This window comes from Hyla sarda, chromosome 13 (assembly GCF_029499605.1).
Source record: "Hyla sarda isolate aHylSar1 chromosome 13, aHylSar1.hap1, whole genome shotgun sequence".
NCBI lineage: Eukaryota > Metazoa > Chordata > Amphibia > Anura > Hylidae > Hyla > Hyla sarda.
In genome coordinates, this window is record NC_079201.1 from 20,331,152 (window position 1) to 20,346,680 (window position 15,529).

The following is a 15,529-nucleotide window of genomic DNA, read 5'->3' on the forward strand; positions in this document are numbered from 1 at the left end:
GATCTGTAGAATAGGGCCCCGGCTCTCAGAGAGAGAGCGACTGCTGCAGACGTTACCTCATCAATTCATTTCTATGGGAGTGACAGAGATGCCAGAGTGCTGTACTCCGGTATCTTCAGCGGTCCCATAGCAATGAATGAAACACGTGTCTACTGCAGCATGCACTCTCTCTCTCTCTCTCTCTCTTTGAGAGCCAGGGCCCCATTATGGAGATCACAGTGGGTCCTAACAGTCGAACTTTCCAAGCTCAGAAACTTATCCCCTAACCTGTGGAAAGAGGATAAGCTGTTTTTGATCAACCACTTTAATAAACCACATATAGTAGTGCTCGTTTAAGGACTCAGTCCTCAACCTGGGGAATGTTGTAAAACAACAGTGTACGTCTAGATCCTTGAGGCATTAAAGAAGATGCGTCCATTTGAAGGAGCATTTATTACAAAAGGGCCACTTACCTGGGTAGGCTCTCCCGACCATTTCCATAGTTGGCGTGCAGGTAGAAAGGCAGAAATCTTTGGCCGGTTTTCTACAGAGGGCAGGCGTTGCTGTCTAGGTAGGGGCTCTTTGGTTTTAGGAAAGTTTAAAGGGGTCCCTTTCCTCCTCTGTTTGGCTTTTTGTCCTGAGACAAAGCACCCCTGGGATCCTTGACCACCATCTTCTGTGTGCTGTGCCAACAAAGTAGGCACGGGGTGGGTGAGACAAGGCTGCAGGAGCATTGTAGAGTCCGCTTCATCTGAACTCTCCGATGAATCCTCATTGTCCGTTGAGCAAATGCTGGAGCTGGACATGGAACCAGAGCTAGAAGAAGAAGAGGACCCAGAGGAAGAGGAAGAAACGGATAGTCCTGCAAGAAATCTTGATGGAACCCTTGCCCGCAAACCCCTCTGGTTCTCATCCTCATCCTGGTCAGAGTATGAACAGTCACTGTCACAGTTCACACCATACTCTGTTTGCCCAGTGTATTTCCCAAGTGTCAAGCCCATGGATAGGTGGTCATGAAGAGGTGGCTTCCTTTTCTTGTCCTTGGTCAGTCCTGATGCAGAACTGTAACTCTGTCTAATATGAATCCCAAAGTCTTTATCATAGAGGAGAGCTTTGCCATTTTTTGTTTTAGGGGACATCACACCTTCATGATCAAGTTTTACTAAAAATTCATTACCAGTCTTCCTTTTACCCCCTTTCCCCTTCTCCTCCTCCTCCGGCCTCTCCCCTTTCTTTGTCCGTACAGGCTTCTGCCCAGTTGTAATCCCAGTGTTGGCACTACTTCCGAAAGGACTGCATGAGTTAGCCAAACTGCTGAAGGAATCCGCTCCAAAGCCATTACCAAACACATGAGGCTGTTCTCTACACTTTTGTTTCTTGCCACTCCCCTGTGACTGGAAAGGATCATGGAGCCCAGTGCCAGTCTTGTTGCCAGCTTTGCGCTTTCCTTGAGAAGGCCAGCTCATCAGGTCCACGCTCGTCGAGCGGCCTAAGAAGTTGGTGGTTGCAGCGGGTAATGGAGTCTTTGCCCCCGAGTTGAACACATCCATTTTATCTGTAAAACAACAAAAGGTGTGAAAGGAGTCATCTCCAAATGTGTGTCACCACTTTATTTCAGTCATACCTGTGATTTTCAAAATTAGAAAACTCTTCGCACTTAGGTCATGCAGGGTCTAAAAATGGCATGAAAATAGGATGTTCCTTCATTTAGGTTAGATCGTGTGACTGACTTTCTTAAGCAAGACTTTGAATTGGAGAACGCATTTCTTTAAGTGTAAAATAAACTTTTTCTCCATCTTTTGAATAGAATTTTACAACTTTTCCTGGTCTGTCCTGATAAATGACCAGAAAGGCAACTTGACGAAATCAAAGAAACCCGCTCACTAACTACCAAATTACTTAAAGAGGTACTCCACCCCTAGGCATCTTATCTCTAAAAGGATAAGGGATAAAATGTCTGATCGCGGGGGGTCCTGCCGTGACCCCTGCGATCTCGACTGCCGCACCCCAGACATCTGGTGCAGGGAGCGAACTTCGCTCCATGCCGGATGACTGGCGATGCAGGGCGGAGGCTCGTGACATCTAGGTCACGCTCCATTCGTGACATCATGACCACACCCCCTCAATGCAAGTCTATGGGACATCACGCCCCTTTCCATAGACTTTGATTGAGGGTGCGTGGCCGTGATGTCATGAGTGGGGCATGGCCGTGACGTCATGAGCCTCCGGCACTGCACCCAATGCTCTAAATGAACGCTGGGTGCAGCAGAGAGATTGAAGGGTCCCCAGCAACGGGACCCCCCCCCCCCCACGATCAGACATCTTATCCCCTATCCTTTGGATAGGGAATAAGATATTGATAAAAAAAAATATGTCATTTTTCAAAATCACATAAATAACCAATTATTAAGTACATGCCACGTGCTCACCAGTTGTCAAAGGATATCGGGGGAGATTTATCAAAACCTGTGCAGAAGCAAAGTTGCCCAGTTGCCCATAGCAACCAATCAGATCGCTTCTTTCATTTTTCAGAGGCCTTGTTAAGAATGTAAGAAGTAAGCTGATTGGTTGCTATGGGCAACTGGGCAACTTTGCTTCTGCACAGATTTTGATAAATCTCCCTCATCATGTCTATAGATGACACACTATATACTATTTCAGTATATATGTAGCAGGAGACTAGTCACGTTGAGACTTCAGAGAAGTACCATATTTGTAGAGCTAGTAGTATCCAATCAGATAACAATATATGACATAATGTATACACCCACAAGTTATATATATTCAGCCAACCCACTAGGAGGAGATATATACTTTTAATAAACCATATTTGTATATTTATGGATAGTAGACACAGGATCAATTAGGATAAACATGCCCACATTTATAAAGGACACACCTCCAATCATGATGGACACACCCACATTTATAAAGGACACCCCCTCCAATCATGACGGACACACCCACATTTATAAAGGACACACCTTCAATCATGATGGACACACCCACATTTATAAAGGACACACCTCCAATCATGACGGACACACCCACATTTATAAAGGACACACCTCCAATCATGATGGCCACACCCATCATTTCAGCATAAGTTGCTCCACAGAAAGCCAGGATGGACACGAATAAATGGAGGAACGGACGAGGGTCTCCAAGGAAGTCCTCTACAGCCCTCCAGCACAAGGAGGATGACAGCGAGAGGAAGCTAACAGAGGCGGCCATCTTAAAAAGGACATTTCAAGATGGATCCACCATGCTGGATGAAGTACTTAGGAAGAAATCCCAGCTGGTGAGACATTCCTACATAACCCTCCTACATTATTTACTAATGCCAAGGACTACCTTTATATGAAGATTTCTTCTTTTATGTACTGTCTGCCATCATGTCAAGAAGATTACAATAAATGTATGTTTTTTAAACAAACAAATAGCTCCCTCTCTCCATGGTCAGACCGGGTTATAATTTAGCGTTCCGGTTAGATTTAACAGATGTCTAGGGGCGGAGTACCCCTTTAAGACATAGGGCCTTCTTTCTTAACCACCGGTTCAACTCACCAGTTTTTTCTTTGTTCATTGCCTTCTTCCCATTATTTCTTGATGCCTCTGCTGACTCTCTGTTGTCTGAGGATGGGTTCTGAGAGGCTTCAGATGTTGAGGTGGTATTACTGGCAAAGCGCTTAGTTCTGCGACTTTCTGCCGACAACAACAAAGCAGGGGAAGGTTCTGTACCTGTAAAGGAGAGATCAGTGATTTACTGGAAGGTCACTACTAAATCACCTAGCTTCCCCTGCTTTGTTGATTTTCCATGTGTAGACCCAAAAATTGCACTTAAAAAAGTCTCGTCTAAGTAGACGGCTTAGTGGTCTCAAAGATGTGGCCTTGAGGGTTTTCACTGTATGCGCACTGTCTTTGTTCACTTACACTGGATGGTGAAGTCAGGGGGCAGTAAACGAATGTTGTTCAGGGTGATTCGTCCACGATCGCCATCATCAAATGCAACTGTCACAGAATCTGACTCCCCTTCATCACTTGAGGAGCCTGGAATACAATAGAACATTATAAATATAAAATAAGACACATACACTGGCAAACTATATGACCGCTTCATGAACACAACGTCACATGTAAGGTTTATAGACGGCATATTAAGGCATACCTTTCAGAACTCCCCCCCCCCCCCCCCAAAAAATAAAAAATAAAAATAAAAAAAACATATGTGTTGCTCAGTACCTCATCCTGATCATGTACATCTAATTTTTACATGTCTATGACCTATATTCCTCTCAAAATTACCTTTATTTACTTGCCATCATTGCTAAGAGAGGTTTGTCATGCAGAGGCAGGGGGCGTGTCCCTCTCTTCTCCTCACTGTGATGACTCCTCCCCCTCACTCACTCTGCTCTGACTCACAGAGGGCTGGGAGCAAGCACAGCAGCTTTGGACCTGCCTGCAGGCCTGTCAATCACTCATGGTGTCCATGACGTGTCGATGACCACTGGACACTGCAGGACTGGTATGTGTTCCAGGAGGCAGGGGGACCTCTAGAGGCCAGTTTTTTTTTTACTTGCTTTTTCAGTATGAAATTCTGAAAATTGTCTGATGAAAGCAATTGCAAAACATATTGTTTTTGCATGCTTTATAACATATCAAAAGTTATTGTATCTGACAGTGCCCATTTAAACCCCAGAGATGAGGATGTCACACCTAACACGGCAGGAGTAGGGACGTTACTTGAGGACCACTACAGACTGGTAAAGTGTTCCACAGTGGAATGTATAAGAATCCACAAACCCAGGAATTACGAATGCCTGGAATTATGAATCCCCTACTGTGAAATTAAAAGGGTATTAGAAGTCACCTGTACAATAGCCTGCCCCCTCATGAGTTAATATGGCAGCATAGCTCCTTACTGAATACTCATATCATGTATTAAACAGCTGGGGGTATATTATTCCGGTTATTTCCATTATGCATATCCATGTATTTGGCACAATTACAGAAAGAATAGTTTTACTATTAGTCATGATATATTGATTATTTTAGGTTTAAAAATTTCTCTTTTTGTAAAATTCATAAATGACATTTAAAAAAATAAAAATAAAACAAATAAAAAAAAAAGGAAAAAAAAAAACATTAAAAAGAGTCTCCAGTAAAATCCCCAAATATCTGAATGAATCAGGTTAGCAGAACGCCTTTCGTTAAAAATGTTTTTTTCCATTTTTATATAGTATTTAATAATTTTTAGTGAAAATTGCACCGAAAAAAAAAATACAGAAAATAAAAAAGACCCTGACAACATGAAACCGCCATAAAACAAGTCTATAAAATACAGGTACTCGCTGTTTCTCATTAAATCGAGAAATCAATTCAAAATTCTATAAGGATCATGTGACCGGCCGGCCAGTGGCACAGGTTGCTAGGCAACGGCCCCTCTGACAGCAAGTGTCAATTACTATATTGAGCGGGAATGGGTGCTTGAGATTGTACAGCAAGTCGGCAACAGCAGCAACCGAGGATGATGAATGTGGTGTAATACAGGACTGCATGTTGTCCATGATGCATCATTTCTTATTTGAAAAAAAAATAAAAAATTACGCATAAATTTACTGCTTGCATTGTCGTCTGCTGTACCGCTTAATAAATTTTACACACTTGCCTGCCCGTATAGAGAAACCCTGGGTTATAAATAGGTGGCCTACAAAATATGGATAATTAAAGACGGCGTCATTTGGGAACAGCTGCGAGGGGCAAGAATCATTCGTCTTCTAATAGGATTAATTCATTCAGTATATATACCCCGAAATGTTCAATGTTGGATGCATTTTTTTGTAATTTTTTTTAGGACAAATATTTAAAAAAAATAATAATTTTAGGATTATTTACAAATAATTTACATAATGGTTTTCCGTTCCATCATGTAGCAGCTTCATTCCTTAGTATATAGACAGTGACCAACAATGCTGTCTTTTTTCCATATGGGAAGCTTCGTACCTCTCACCACATTTCCCGGGTACAGGCAGCGTGACTTTTGACTCCAGTAGGCACAGACACGAGTCCCGTGTGGAAGGCAACGTGTGGACTGAGGCTTCACATCCACAACCTGCACAGATACAGAGCTTGTTAGCATTGCAAGGACATAAATCACCACCATATCCAAGTATCAATAGATCACCATAGATACTATACAGTTTCTTTTTTAACATTATTTTAACTGAAATATATTTTTATATATTAAAAACTGAAATTATCTATACATTTTTATTTAAATGATAATTTGTATTAATAAAATACATAGAGTATGGATTTTTTTAACATTCTATTAAATATATAAATTAAATTATAAAAATATATAAAATATAAATTTGTAAAAATATATAAAATATAATATACATATACACACATATATATATATACACACACACACAAACACACATAGACAATAGAAACTTGCACACCCCGCTACATAACGCTTGACTGTTTCACCTTTGACCTACTCTACACATTATGTACAGGAAGTCATAGAACTTCCTGTCACAGTGGACACACATAAGGAACTTACAGCTTCCTGTAGAAGTTGCTCCTGGGAGTAAACACGAGGTCGATTTCCTCTTTCGCCCTCTATCACAACACTGTATCTGTAATGAGATTAAAAAAACAATAAGTCGGAGTCGTAGTTTAGATTTCCTTACCCAGGACAAACAATTCGTTTTCTGCCCTAGTGCATTGTCTTAATACCCTGGTCAAAGAAGAGTAGCTTGATGGCTTCCTTCAGGCATCAAGTACCCACGGTATATGCCCTGTCAATATTCCATCCTTAGTAGTAAACATTGTTCATGGGTTTAAAATGTTATGTTACATCCTCATTGGGGGGGGGGGGGGGGGGGTCTAGTGTTCCTCTGGATCAACACGGTAGAATTTTAGGTTGAACTTTAAAAATCTACCTAACTTATGGGACAAAGGCCAAGCTGGTTGAAATATGTGGTCACTTACATGTCAGGAGGCTGTAGACTTCGAATACTGGCTGCGTACAATAAGTTGTCCTCCTTGGGTATCAGAACCTGTAACCCTTCTCTTAAGTCAGTCTTAGATAGTGAGCAGATGTGAGCTGAAACAACACAATTACATCATTAAATCACTAATTTTATACTCCCATAGTGATGTCTATAAATACAATGGGAATGGACCATGAGATTGAACTTTCTCCTTAAAGCGGTACTTCGCTGGAAACATCTTATCCACTATCCAAAGGATAGGGGATAAGATGTTAGACCACGGGGGTCCCGTTGCTGGTGACCCTCGCGATCTCCGGCGCTGCACCCATGTCATACGGTGCACGGAGCGAACTCCGCTCCATGTGCGATTACTGGCGATGCGGGCCACCATGCCCCCTCCATTCACGTCCATGTACCAGCCGTCACGCCCCCTCCCATAGACATGAATGGAAGGGAAGTGGCGTGAACAATAAAGAAAAAAGGGGGGGGGGGGGGCGCTAATCCACAAAGATTAAAGAAAAACGGATGCTACTCAGTGATAAATGACTGAAACTAGTAAAGACAAAGCAACACTGAATAATAGTAGCACACCAAAAATAATACAAATAATCAAATCTTTATTGTACAAAAATTCTTGTATACAAGACATATCACACATATGAGGGACAAATAAAAACAAGTGGTGTGACGTCACCAACGCGGAAGCTGCAAGCTTCTGTGTTCCGGACGCCGCCGCCGCCGCTGCCGGCCCGGAAATCGTGGGGGTCCCTAGCGGCAGGATGCCCGCACTCTAACATCTTATCACCTATTCTTTGGATAGGGGATAAGATGTTTTAAAGGGAGTACCCCTTTAAAGATCCCAGTTGGTCATAACTCCTTGCAAGCGATCATCTTACCTTTGTTCTTGGCCGTCGAGCTGGTTTCCTCTTCTCCTTCTGAGAAACTGCTATTATCGTCAAACTGGAAGTCGTCTTCCACAGCAAAACTTTGCAAAAGTCGACTAACTGCCCGGCCTCTTTCCTGGGGGGGAAAGGAAAAAAGGAAACCGGTAAAAAAAAAATAATAAAGATTGGACTTTTTGCCCAAGATACTTTGTCATATCTTTATTTTACAGAGCTTTGAACTTCAAAAACTCTATCCTAACTTTATAGTCCTCAATACAAACTATGGGTACCCATTAAAGGGGTTGTCCGCTGCCCTGCCTTTCGGAGCTCCACTCGCAGCGTCCGGAAGTTCATTACTCCGAACGCTGTGTGCGGGCTTCGGTGTTCGAGGCCGCCCCCTCATGACGTCACGCCCACCCCTTCGTGACATCACCCCCGCCCCTTGAACGAAAGTCTATGGGAAGGGGGCGCGCCCCCTTCCCATAGACTTTCGTTCAGGGGGCGGGCGTGATGTCACGAGGGGGCGGCCTCTAACACAGAAGCCCGCACACGGCATTTGGAGTAATGAACTTCCGGACGCTGCGAGCGGAGCTCCGAAAGGCAGAGCAGCGGAGAACCCCTTTTACATTCCCTTCTTGTAGGTAGAATATTTAGAATCGCCAACCGGATGCAGCATGAACATTTCAAAACCCTTTGCCATATCACTGACGGATCCACGCAATACCCAATTGATTTCATGGAGCCTCCCAGAGTCTAGACATGTCTCCGGTAAGCTAATTTTTCGACCATATGCAGTTTAAAAACCAGACGGAAAAGTGCAGCACACCACGGTTTTTAGATCGATTAAAAAAAAAAAAAACAGATACGGTCGGAAAATTAGCCAACTGGAGACACTTCCTGAGATTCTCCCACCGGATCCTAGAGGTGAATGTACCCCCTAAGCAGGTTTTCCTTCATTAAAAATAATTTATCTTATCCAAAATACCTGTTTGGACTTAATTCTTTCCATCTTCATCCCTTCTTTCACAAGATTCTTGGGGGATCGAGAGGTCAGGGATAGACTTAATAACCCATTTTTTCTCTACAGAAATAAAAAATAAAATAAATACACATTTAGAATGGACATAGGTTTCATCAATACATGACAATAAAAATATGCAGGACAATGGTTGCTAACCCTACCTGGATGTTTTTGATCTTTCTGTCCTTTTTGAGTCCCTGGCTAGCGTTACAAAACAAAGCTTTGCTGGGTGTTAGCGCCCGGGTGTCAGATTGTATTCTGCGCCGCATTGTCCCCTCAGGTTTCCCCTTGTGACTCAAAGACTTCTTCTTAATCTGCTTATCAGGGTGTGTACGAACTTCCAGTTTGGCTGAACGCTTGCGGATCTTGACTTCACTCTCGGGGCTGGTAATACAACATGAACCTGGGAATAGAGAAAAATCCCCATACAACATTTAGAAACTGAATATCATAAAGAATGAGGGCCTATAAAGGACCAAACCTTGCATAGGGTTCCAGGATTCTTACCTAGTAGTCCCTGCCTTTCAATTTTCTTTTTAGCTTTTTGATTGGCTTCCATTTTTACTACTGCAGAAGCTGAAGGACCCACCAGGGAGGAGTTACCAGGAGCATTATGGGATAAGCTGGCATCATGGTTGGACAGCCCAGAGAGATCCTGCTCCCCATCATCACTGTCCGAGTCCTCATCATTGTCCTCATCTGTAGAAAAAACACCAAGATTTTATTTACTATTTATTTTTATTTATTTTTCCATTTTTTTCTAAAGATACCCAAAAGCAAAAGGTGCAAAGTTCTGCTTAAAAGGGGTACTCCGGTGGAAAACATTTTTTTTTTTTAGGTCTTTATAAGTCAACTGGTGCCAGAAAGTTAAACAGATTTGTAAATTACTTCTATAAAAAAAAAAAAATATATATATATACCCTTCCAGTACTTTTTAGCAGCAGAGAAAATTCTGTTATTTTTGAATTTTAGTCTTGTCCACAGTGCTCTCTGCTGACACCTCTGTCAGTGTCAAGAACTGTCCAGAGCAGCATAGGTTTGTAATGGGGATTTTCTCCTGCTCTGGACAGTTCCTGATACGGACTTAAGGTGTCAGCAGAGAGCAGTGTGGACAAGACCAAAAAGAAATAACAGAATTTCCTCTGTAGCATACAGCTGCTAAAAAGTACAGGAAGGGTAAAGATTTTTAATAGAAGTATTTTACAAATCTGTTTAACTTTCTGGCACCAGTTCATAAAAAAAAATAATATATATATATATATATATATATATATATATATATTAATATATATATATATATATATATATATATATATATATATATATATTTTCCACCGGAGTACCCCTATAACCAATAATATCTATACATTGGCCAAAGAGGTCTCCTTCACTACCTATGTTTTGTTAACCACAGCATCTAGATAAAAAGTCTCCATTTGCAACCCTAACGTAAACTTCTAAATGGCGCACCCCTACTCTGCAAGAGTTCAATATAACCCGCCTCACCTGCTTCCCCAGCTCCCTCTGGCCTCTGTCTCTCCTGCCCTTTCCTTTCACTTCCTCCTCTGACTTTTAAACATGACCCTTTGTGTCGAGGCAGTTTCTTCTGCATCATACTAGTTGGTAGAACTTCCTTACGGTGGAAAGAGCTGGTGCAGGAGCCTAGAGCTTTACTCTTCAGTTGCGAGACCTTCCGTGCCAGTTTGGATGTCAACTTGTTCTGAGAGCACACCATCTTTTTGCAATGCATCTTGACCTGCAAGAAGATCAACAAGAACATTTATACCTGCTCAGCATGAACTGTACATGGACCTATGAATGGTCCATGGTTACTGTTTGGCACTTCTGGCCCCTCATCTTGAGTAGAACTTACGGTTTTCTGTGAGTGGTCTTGATCACTGTAACTCTCCTCTGACACTTTACTCTTCTTCTTCTTGGGCTCGCCATCATTTCGAAGCTCTGCACATAGGAGACTCAAACTTCTGCTCAAAGGCCTGGTAAAGAAAAAAAAAAAAAAACACCCTTAAAAATCACGCAGTATATCTAGATGATGAGCTAGTTGAATTCTATTGATGCCAAGAAATGTCAAGTACAATTCAGTCAACCCTTGAGATTTCCGCGATTTCCACCAAGCACACTTTACGGAATCTCTAATTCGGAGGCCAGAATTCATACAAGTCAACAAAATCAAGGGGGCCATCACTTCTTCTATAGCAGATATGTATGAGGTGCTCCTCTGTCTACCTTGGTAAGAACATACGTATTGAATATCTACAAGACTGACATGTGCATAAGCGGGTACATGCTCGCAGCTTGCTTTCCTTCTGGGCACAGTAGGAATTAAATGAACGGCCTATCTGAAACTTGTCACTTCCCAACACACTTCAGCACAGAGAGATGTGTCTCCAGCCAGGAAGAGCGAGGTTCCCCCTGCCCGCTGTTAACCTCACCTCCATGTGCCAAATTCCATGTAACTGCAAACGGGGGGAGGGCGCCGGGGGATTCCCCATTGCAAAGCACTCAGCACACATCTCTGTCTAATTTATTCCAACCAATTCATGCTCTCCAGACCCCACTGTAAACACACAACAGTGAGCCCGATTGTCACCTCCTATGAAACATTGCCGACTCCCATGATTGTACACAGGTCACACTGAGCAATGGAGGGAGAACAAGAATAGGAGCTCGGCTATTCCATAGCCTGGACAGATAAAACAGGGGACTAGAAAGGGGTGTGGAGACTTAAGGAGGCCAACAGCTTGTGTCCACTAGGGGTGCTGTAGCCAATATCTCTCGTAATTGATCTCTGTGCAAAGATTTATTTGGTTGTTCAATTGCTAAACCAATTCTTCTCAGTATCCCTCTGGTTCTAGTTCTGAGCTGCCTCCACATCTATCCATTATGCAGTCGACAATGCTTCTACACTACCATAAAGAAACCTTTTAGTACCTGGAAACCACCATGCTAAGCAATTTGGTATAAACATTTTTGTTTACGTTGCACCTCCGAATCCCCACTCTAAGCATTTTTTAAGGAAAACATAATTAGGGAATTTTTTTTATTTTACTACCTCAAGGGGGAATTCATGGCATACTGATCTATTATTACATTCAATAAAGGCTGTGTGGACCCCCTATGCAGTGAGCCCCCTTAGTGACAACTATAGGTAGAAAGAATGTTCTCATTTCAAGGGAACCTATCATCACTTTTTTTGTGTTACCTGAACCGCCAGACGTCAGGGAGGTCCCTGACACTTTTTCACCACCCAAGTGGCCTTTTTTTGGGTAAAGGGAGAGGTCTATCAATCAAGACCGGCAGGGCAGAAGGAAGCTACCAGGGACTGCCTCAATGACTTGTGGTCAGGAGTCAGCAAGATTGGTACTTTTTCCCCCTACCATCATTAACTCCTTCACCATTCCAACCCTTTAATATATAATATTAGGGGTTAACCATTAAGAAAGGTGGCAACGAGAGTATAATCGGGGGTGAAGAGGAATGTTCCTGTCTCCTTCATGGGCACCAATGCTCTTAACAGCCACCCTTTAAGAATCCAGGGTTTGCCCTTGACCACAGGAGTGATCAGCTAATACAGTCAACAAACCTCTAAAAAAAAAACAGGTCCAGTGGGTCCCATGGTAGTTTAAGGGTAGAGAGGAAAGGCGTTTTCCACGGTCATGATGCCACTGGTTAAATGGCAGAACAAAAACACACACAAAGAGTTTGTTCTATAAGATTTGGGGATGGACTTCATACTAAGAGGTAGACTGGAGGTCAGTCTGACCATGGGGGATTTCTTTTCCGAGTGCAGTTCTTACAGAGCGGATTTTAGCCAGCTTTTTAAATCTGTAGTAAAAGCATCTCCCGCAGGCAGATCCATCAAAGCCTCTTAAATCCGCTCTGGAATCTCAGCTGGAATGATTTAACCCCTAAAGCACCCAAATCCACACCGAGGGCTTGAGAGCTCATAAGTTATTTAGACATGACGCAAGGGGCACTTTGTGAGTTGTGTCATCCCAGGAACTCACACAAACCCCCGTAAAGTGGCGCATACATTACTGGCGAGACATTAATAAATGACGGGCACATAAATAATGCACGGCAGTCTTGGGAAAGAATCCCTGTGCTTCCATACATATATGTAATTGAAGGCCGAGTCTGAAAATGGAGGAGCCCTTCTCCCTGTAAAGATGGCTGACAAATGAAAGCTTTATTGGTCAGGATGAAAGGTTTGTGCAATGCCATCACCTTATTTTCCATCTTCCACATATCACACTGAGCCCAAATTCAGCAAACAGCAGGGTAGAGCTTAGGGGAGGAAGCAGAGGTTGCTAGGCAACTATCGCTGTTCTTGGCCTGGGGATGTATAGTCGGCATCCATGCAGACGGGAGATTGCTACCGCTTTATCATGTAGGGCCAGTATGGAGCGAGGACTGAATAGAGTACCACCATCAACAGTATCAGTCTTGTGTGAACCACAATGGAAGTGCTCAGGAAGAAATATTTTAAAGCAAGGCCTTTCACAACCCTCATCTTCCATGACTAATACTGCAAACTTTCAGCTACATTTGTATAGAAAAAGTAGATTTTTTGTAAAATGTCTCTCTTTTTCGTAGCCTTCATTGGGGGACACAGATACTGAAGGGTATATGCTCTTGCCACTCAGAGGCGCTGACACTAAAGAAAAAAGTCGTCTCCTCCCTGGCAGAACGTACCCGCCCACTGGAAGGGAGGTAATCAGTTTTGTCAGAAAGCAGTAGGAGGAGAAGCCAACAAGAGATATGTCCGAAGGACCCTAGAAAGGAAACTCTGATAAAACCCCCCAGAACCGGAAAATATTATCCGGACAAGACATGAAAAAAGGGTGGGTGCTGTGTCCCCCAATGAAGGCTACAAGAAAGAGATTTTACAGTGAGTACAAAAAAATCTACTTTTCTTGGTCGCTCTTCATTGGGGGACACCTATACTGATAGGACGTACCAAAGCAGTCCCCCAGGGTGGGAAAAACAACCGACAGAGAGAGAGAGGGAGTCCAGAGACTGAACCACAACCGCTGCAAAGCCTGCGGGCGAGGCCCTGGGCAGAGAGGACACTGGGGCAAGAATGAGCATCTGGAAGCCCCCACAACCCATGGAGGGGGCAGGACGTCAGGGAAGAAACCCTCCTGTGCAGAGACCAAAGGCCTGATGGCCGCATAGAGGAACAAGAATTGTCATCTCGGTCGCACACCATCCTGGAAGGCAGGAAGAAGCCAAGTTCCAGGAAACCCTGGAACCAGCCAGAGAACTAACCTGGCAAGAAAAAACAGTGGAAAGGAGAATGACAAGATGACAAGAAAAGCTCATCCAGAAAAACAACCTATAAAAGAGAACATGGCGAGAAAACACCAGGGAAACCTGCATAGGAAGGAGGTGAGCCCAAGTAAGGTGGAGGCGCGAACCTCTGGAAAACAGGGATGTCTGCTGAGAGGTACAGTGAATACTAAAATAAATAGAACCAAAAGGCTTCAGGTACCAGAACCACTATCCCAGGAGCACCAGAACCACCATCCCAGGTGCACCAGAACCACCATCCCAGGAACACACTATGGAACCTGGGAGGAAAAGCCTCAGAGTTTGACCCAAAGCCAGAACTGCAGTCAAGAGCAGGAGGAGGGAAATACATTCACACAAACAGAAATTTGGGCAGACAGGCGTACTCCAGCAGAACAGAACACCCTCCGTCCTGGGTGACACTGACCGCAAAGGAGGAGAAGGGGCGAAAATGGCCAACAAGAACCGGAATGCCTTGAGAAGAGGCATCCCTGAGCACCGGAGCAGAAGACATGGGAACTGGAGGTTACCAGGACTCTGGAAGGTCCCACACCCGAACTATCAAACCCAGCCACACCGGGGAATGTACTTCTGAGACAAGACTAGAAGTAGCGCGGTTAAGCGAGACCGCCCCCCAGGGAAGGCGGAAAGGAGATGGGCAGGAGTGCCATGCATGCCCCGAGTTCCAGCCCTCACTACGGCCCCAAGAACAGGAAGGCAATGCAAGGGCGAAAGATGTCCCAGGCATCCAGGAGTTTACCCAATGCAAGAAAACACTCCGTCACCTGAGAACACGTACGAAGAGAAAAGAACAATACGCCCCTGGAAATTTTATTAACTGTTGCCAGAAAGTTTAACAGACTTGTAAATTGCTTCTATTAAAAAAACCTTAATCCTTCCAGTACTTATCAGCTGCTATATTCTCCACAGGAAGTTCTTTTCTTTTTGAATTTCCTTTCTGTCTGACCACAGTGCTCTCTGCTGACACCTCTGTCCATGTCAGGAACTGTCCAGAGAGATATAGGTTTGCTATGGGGATTTTCTCCTGCTCTGGACAGTTCCTGAAATGGACAGAGGTGTCAGTAGAGAGCATTGTGGTCAGACAGAAAGGAAATTCAAAAAGAAAAGAACTTCCTCTGGAACATACAGCAGCTGATAAGTACTGGAAGGATTAAGTAATTTTTAATAGAAGTAATTTACAAATCTGTTTAAACTTTCTGGCACCAGTTACTTATTAAAAAAAAAATGTTTTCCAGTGGAGTACCCCTTTAATGAATGGTGAAGCCAAATTGGAAAATTGTAACCGAAAAATGCTGTGGATGCCAATTGGT

The 15,529-nt window shown here is 43.4% G+C and overlaps 1 protein-coding gene across 4 annotated transcripts in view; it reads right to left on the reverse strand.

The window, feature by feature from the left end:
* BAHCC1 (BAH domain and coiled-coil containing 1) overlaps positions 1-15,529 on the reverse strand; it is a 148,498-nt gene that overhangs the window by 4,577 nt on the left and 128,392 nt on the right. For 2 of the 4 annotated variants that reach the window (XM_056549712.1, XM_056549711.1), the window contains exons 15-26: positions 10,762-10,882; positions 10,395-10,644; positions 9,396-9,587; positions 9,050-9,291; positions 8,853-8,948; positions 7,880-8,003; positions 6,982-7,096; positions 6,551-6,626; positions 5,983-6,091; positions 3,913-4,029; positions 3,547-3,720; positions 453-1,534 (exon numbers count right to left, since the gene is read on the reverse strand). In XM_056549712.1, coding sequence (XP_056405687.1) covers positions 453-1,534; positions 3,547-3,720; positions 3,913-4,029; positions 5,983-6,091; positions 6,551-6,626; positions 6,982-7,096; positions 7,880-8,003; positions 8,853-8,948; positions 9,050-9,291; positions 9,396-9,587; positions 10,395-10,644; positions 10,762-10,882 — 2,698 coding nt within the window. The remainder of the gene's footprint in view (positions 1-452; positions 1,535-3,546; positions 3,721-3,912; positions 4,030-5,982; positions 6,092-6,550; positions 6,627-6,981; positions 7,097-7,879; positions 8,004-8,852; positions 8,949-9,049; positions 9,292-9,395; positions 9,588-10,394; positions 10,645-10,761; positions 10,883-15,529) is intronic. The other 2 variants (XM_056549713.1, XM_056549714.1) reach the window with 2 other exon arrangements.